The sequence below is a fragment of the Tupaia chinensis genome, unplaced genomic scaffold (genome assembly GCF_000334495.1).
Source record: "Tupaia chinensis unplaced genomic scaffold, TupChi_1.0 Scaffold000184_1, whole genome shotgun sequence".
NCBI lineage: Eukaryota > Metazoa > Chordata > Mammalia > Scandentia > Tupaiidae > Tupaia > Tupaia belangeri.
Window position 1 is genome coordinate 5,388,882 of NW_006159659.1, and position 6,270 is coordinate 5,395,151.

The window sequence follows — 6,270 nt, forward strand, 5'->3', positions numbered from 1 at the left end:
GGCTGTGGCTCGCCCCGCCCCCCCCCGCTGCTGCAGCACCTACTTCCACACCTGCATCCATCATTCCTGTGTCAATGACAGCATCTTTGCAACCTATACCTGCTAGTGCGATTCAACTAGAAAAGTCTGCAGGAAAACCAGCAGACACACCATGGCTACGAGTCCAGCATCAACTGGCGATGTATCGAGAGAGTCTCCCTGGTCAAGCCTTTTTCTGCAGATACAAGTGTGTCTGTGACAGGTCAGGCTTGGGAGAATTTGGAAACTGAGATCATGTCAACGGGCTATGAACGAGAACATGTAATTGCAGCCCCGAGTGCTCGTTTCAGCAGCCCTGACAGAACAGTGGAGTATCCTCATGGGACTTCCAGGAGACAGAGAAGCCGAGCTGGGGCTGACTCCCTTCAAGCTGCTAATACTGGGGTTCCTCGGTCTTCAGCAGTGGCTGCAACAACCACACAGCGAGGACAACAACGAGTTCAGAAGGACACCGCCTTGAATTTTAACGAACTCTGAACAGATGAAACAAATTGCCCAACAAATTTCTTCCCTGTTTTCAGCACTGCTACAATAGAGAGGTCACCAAAATCCTCAGTTACTGCAGCGTATCGACCAACCCCAGGAGCATTTTATTCAGATGTCAAATGAACCAATTCAAGAAGAGTGGTCGAGGAGGAGGAGGAGGAGACGGAAGCAGAGGTGGCAGTGGGACTAAAGAAGCTAGAAGTGGGCACATGAACTACATTCAGGTACCACTTAGGGAGAAGCAGCTATAGAAAGGTCAAAGGCAATAGGATTCCCGAAAGCACTTGTGGCAGGAGTATATTTTGCTTGTAAAAAGAATGACAATTTGCCTGACAATTTTCTTCTACAGTAGAACTCTGACGAAGATTGAAAGGAACTTTTTTGTACCTAGTTCATTACACTATGTCTACTGGATTGTCTGAGATGACGAGGACTCTTATCCACCATACTTGGTATAAGGGGTGGGGAGGGAGGGGCTCAGGATACAGGGCAGGGATAAATACAGCACATGTCAGCCTCAATTGGCAGATGTTACAAATCCAGTGTGTAAAATGTTATAAAATCCAAACTCAGCTTTTCCAGGTCTTTATTTCTTCTATAAAACAAGAGGTAACTTTCTTAAGTTTCACTCTTTTTGGCATACTAGATCCAAAAATTCAGTGTAATGCCCTGATTTAGCTTTGACTTAACACTGGCTTCAGGAAAAAAATCTTTGCTACCAAGAATTTAAACTCTCTGTTTAATGGCAACAATGAATAATGGCTCTGTGAGATTGAGAACATATTTGGAGCAATTATAAACAGAGATGCCAAATTATTGATGGCTATCACTGCTGCATGTAAGTATAAAACTAATCTGTAAAGAAGCCCATTCTTTTGTGTTAAATACTTGGGGTAGGGTAGAAAAAAAGGGAACTCTTTTCTTAAAATGAAAATTTCTGTTTCTTTTTTTTTTTAATTTGCTATAGGGCACCATGTGTTCACCAGAGAAAGTGAGAAAGCAAGCCGCCAGGTCTTAGACTTGAACCGTGGTCAGCCATGTAGAAGTCCAGAGCCTTAACCATCATGCCACTTGGTGGCCCCAATTTCTGATATTTTAAAATTTCTTGATCATGGGATGTGAGACCCTTCTAACATAATTCGAGATGCTGTCTTATTAGAGACAGTTACTTTCTTGTTTACATTTTGGGGGGAGAAGGGAATTGGTAAGTGTCTAATTACCAGTTACTTCATTGTTGTTACATATTGCAGTGAAAGTTTTACAAACCACTGCATATTTGCTTTTGATATATCCCTTTGTGACATTAGCATTTTGGGGACCAATGGAGAAATGCAGCATTCACTCCCTCTCTCTTCCTCCGTCCTCAACAGAAATTTTTTTTTCACAACGACTTGTGAGTCAAACTTCTGCCTTTTGAAAAAACCCACAAAATACTGATTCTGTTCAAGATTAATGCAGATATTCTAAAACTGAGTTTCTTTTTTTTAAAAAAATAATTGTTTATTTTTATTTATTCATTCATTTATTTTAATTTGACCAGAGAGAGACACAGAGAGAGAAAGAATATGAAAAAGCAAGCTACCAGGTCCAGGACTTGAACCGTGGCTGGCCATGTGGCTTAACCACCACACCACTTGCTGGTCCCCTAAAACTGGGTTTCTGATATCTTCAAATGTTTCCCTTTATTAGATAAGAATTTATCACCATTAAATTTATTAGCATTATATTGTTTCAAAAAGAAAGTGGAAAGCACTATAATCTGTTAATGCATCGGAAAAACTGGCAAGTTAGGAGATATGACTGGAAAAGTAGTCTAGAAAATATGCAAACAAGATATCTCATGGCATATTAAAAGAAAAAATCTTAAATTAAAAATAAAAAAGCAAGGACATGAACAGATATGTCTGCATCTATGTTTATAGCAATATTACAACAGCCAAAACCTGGAAACATGGTACATACCTATGATAGAATATTATTCAACCTTGTAGCATGGATGAACCCTGGAAGACATACTAAATGAAATTAGCCAATCATAAAAAAGACAAAGACTGCCTGATTCTACTCCTATGAAGTACTTAGGAGTAGTCTGATTCATAGAGACAGAAAGTAGAATGTAGTCACCTAGGGAAAAGCGGAATGGGGAGTGACTGTTAAATCAGTTTTGCAAGATGAGTGAAGTTCGGAAGAGGGTGATAAGTACATCAATGTAAATGTACGTCCCGGACCCAGTGGCTTAAAGCTACTGAACTGCACAATTCTCTCTTCTAAGCTAAATTTTTTTTATTTTTAAGTTTTTGCTATAGTGGGACCAGCAGTTAGCATAATGGCTATGTCGCTGGACTCCCACGTAGTCGACCGCGGTTCAAGTCCTGGACCCGGCGGCTTAAACTCTCACCGGGCGCGTGTGGGTGCGTGCCCAAGATCCCAAGAGGAAAATGGAGGAGAAGGGATTGCGGTGTGGCCATCCCCCCTGGGGGGTGATTTCTCACTTTCTATCTCTCTGCCTCTCTCTGTCTTTCTGGCAAGCGCACGCACCCTCTAGCGAAAACCTCTCAATCAATCAATCAATCAATCAATCAATAAAATAAGTTTTTGCTATAGTGTGTATATGCCTGCCTGGGAGAGAGAGAAAAAGAGAAAGTAAGAAATCACCTGCCAGTGGGGATGACAATGCTGCAATCCCTTCCCCTCCATTCTCCTCTTGGGACTTTGGCAAGCACGCACACACAGGCATGTTTTTCAATCCACCAGGTCAAGGACTGAACTGCACAGTCAGCCATGTAAGATCCAGCCACCTTAACAACTATCCTACCTATCTAGATCTTCTCTAAAATTTTTGCATGGGAGTCCAGCAATATAGCCATTAGCTAACTGCTGGTCCCTCCCAAGTCTTCATGTTACTCCATCCCATGATTACATCTCTATTAACGACCTAGGACCTGTCTTAGGACTCTCCGGCATGTGCTCCTGGTTCTCTTCTATTTCTTTAACTTCTCCCCTCTTTGGAATCTTCCTCTGCTCTGTAATGTACCAAGGCTCTGTTTTCAGCCCCCTTCTTATTTTATGATACTTCTCCAGGCAATCCCAGCTACTCTAGTAGTGTTAACTACCTCTATGAGTAATTTCTAACAGGATGAGAGAGATGTTATCCTGAAGAATGGTATCAGAAATGACGGGAAGCTCCCAAATTCAGTTTCTTTCTCATTCTGATTCAGATTCAGTCCAACTGGAAAATGAACCTCCATCTGTCTCCTCAAATTCCTAGGACAAGGACTATATCTTTTTTTTTTTTTCCAATTTATTTGCATTCATTCACTGTACATCATTACAGATTTTTAATTTTTTTATTTATTTTTTTTCCAATTTATTTGCATTCATTCACTGTACATCATTACAGAAGGACTATATCTTTTTCATCTTTACCTTCCCAATACCCAGCACAGTCCATGGGAATATGTACTATGTACCATGAACATGGACACGCTCAAACATTTGGATTAAACTGTCCAACACTGTCCAATAGACTGTTTGCAATTACAGAAATGTTTTTATGGCTGTCCAATATGGTAATCATCAGCCACATGGCCACCGAGCACCTGAAATGTGGCTAGTACAACTGAAGAACTACATTTTTTATTTTAATTGATTGTTAAATAGCTGCATGTGGCTACTGGCTACCATACTGGACAGTGCTGCTCTAGAAATCCCTTGGCCTTGTACTGTCTTGCCTTGAGTTGTTTTTCTATTTTTTCCTGGTGATCACAAGACACAAGAATTAGAAATATCCTGATTCAGTAGAACTGGATATTTGGTCCCATACCATTCAGTATAAAAGACTACCAAACATTCATACAAATTCTGAAAATCTGGACTCCACAGGTAACTTTAGTATCAGGGTTTACTCTCTCTTTAAGGGCTGTTTATCAACCTGATGCACTGACACTACCACGCTTGGTTAATGTTCGAAAAAAAGGAAAGCAAGCATCCTACCATTTTCACAATGTAGTAGGCCATGGCATGTAAGTGTCGGGTGGAAGTCCCGCTAGCAATCACAAAGTAATCTGTGTATTTCATTTCTGGAGGAACCTTGATCACACAAATGTCTCTTGCATTTTCTTGCCTCAGAAGTGAAACCAGCATGTCGATGTCGAATTTGGGAACAGTATGATCTGAAATGCACAAATAATTATTTGTGTCAGCCAAGTAGAAGACAGATATATATACACCCAGATATTGTGGCACTCAGCTCTCCTGGAAGCTGAACCTGGCCAGCAATTTCATAAAGCGCTGCTCAACTTTTCTGGTCGGAGTCCCCAGGTTACACAGGGCCACAACCATTCAGCTTGCGCTATTACCATAAGCCCTTCCGTGACAAATGTCCATTCACTACTACTTGAAATGTGCAATATACTGCAACACACAAATAGTACAGAAAGAAAACCGCAAATTAGAGAGGAAGTGATATCCTGGGGATATTAAAAGGAATACTAGTCAAAGCGTCACTGAACCAGAACCCTGAGGTGGGGCAGGGAGAGTGCTCTTAGACAGTTTCTGGTACATGACCCTCAATTGAGAGATGAAGAAACAGCCTAGTAGAATTAATGTGGCGTAACATCAATTAATGACAGCCAAAATTTTAAGTCATTTTCATTGTGAACGCTCAAGGTTTTTTTTTTTGTTGTTTTTTTGTTGGAGAGGTTTTTGCTATAGGGCACATGTGCTCACCAGAAAGAGACAGACAGAAAGCAAGAAATCACCCCCACCCCACCCGGGGTGGGGGGGAGGGGGGTATGGCCACAAGGCAATCCCTTCTCCTCTATTCTCCTCTCCAGATCTTGGGCAGGCACACACACGTGCCCAGCGTGAGTTTTAAGTCACTGGGTCCACTCAACTGCAGTCGGCTACATGGGAGTCCAGCGACATAGCCATTAAGCCAACTTCTGGTCCCTCAAGTTTTTCTTATAAAACCATTTGGGTTACTAACAACCGTTACCCCTGAAAACATTTTTTTTTTCTGTGGAGATTTTGATATTCTGTTCTGCAGCTTAGAATATTAGTCAGCACACGTACAGCTCGCCTCAGTTCTAAAGCTGACTCCAGAGAAACTAGAAACTAAGTCCACTAAGACCGCTCCCTCTCATAGTCACTCTCGGATGAGATCTGTTTACTATCTCTTAAGTTTCTAAAAATGTTCTCAACAACTAAGGGATCTTAACTTGGACATTCTTACGTGATCCTTTGCCCCCACTCTCCAGCTGGTCCTCAGAAGCCTCACGCTGCTCACACTCCCCACAAATCATTTCCCCAGGACCCTAGGAAGAGGGTGAGAGGGGAGGACAGAGGCTGACGCTAAGAATGTGGCCATCCCGACGGCTGGGATTTGGAGACGGCAGTTCTCTCGGTCTCAGTTTCTTCTGCGTGAAATGGGAAGGTTAGCGCCAACAATCGAAATCCCTCCAGCTCTGGATCTGCAGGAGTTTTGTGACTCCAGAGAAGTGCACAAAGGAGGAAATCCTAGAGCCGCTCCAGCCGGGCCCAGCTCCCGGCTGCCCAAAAGAGGCCCTTTTGCCCTTCTCCACGCGCATACCTGCTGCGCCCGACTCCGGGCGTCCCTCGCCGGCTGTCCCCTCCGCGGGCTCCTCCAGCCGGGGCCCGCTGTGCAGGCCATGCACGAAGCCGAGGGTCAGGTACCGCTGGCCTAGCGCTAGGCCCGCAGGACGCCGCTCCACCTCTAGCCGAAGC

General features: G+C 43.1%; 1 protein-coding gene and 1 pseudogene across 1 annotated transcript in view; one reads left to right on the forward strand and one right to left on the reverse strand.

The window, feature by feature from the left end:
* Positions 1-6,270, reverse strand: part of MALSU1 (mitochondrial assembly of ribosomal large subunit 1) — a 16,535-nt gene that overhangs the window by 7,796 nt on the left and 2,469 nt on the right. Inside the window, exons 2-3 of the mRNA XM_006146666.3 lie at positions 6,116-6,257; positions 4,519-4,697 (exon numbers count right to left, since the gene is read on the reverse strand). Of these exons, the coding sequence (XP_006146728.1) occupies positions 4,519-4,697; positions 6,116-6,257 (321 nt within the window). The remainder of the gene's footprint in view (positions 1-4,518; positions 4,698-6,115; positions 6,258-6,270) is intronic.
* LOC102477530 (UV excision repair protein RAD23 homolog B pseudogene) lies at positions 6-895 on the forward strand (annotated as a pseudogene).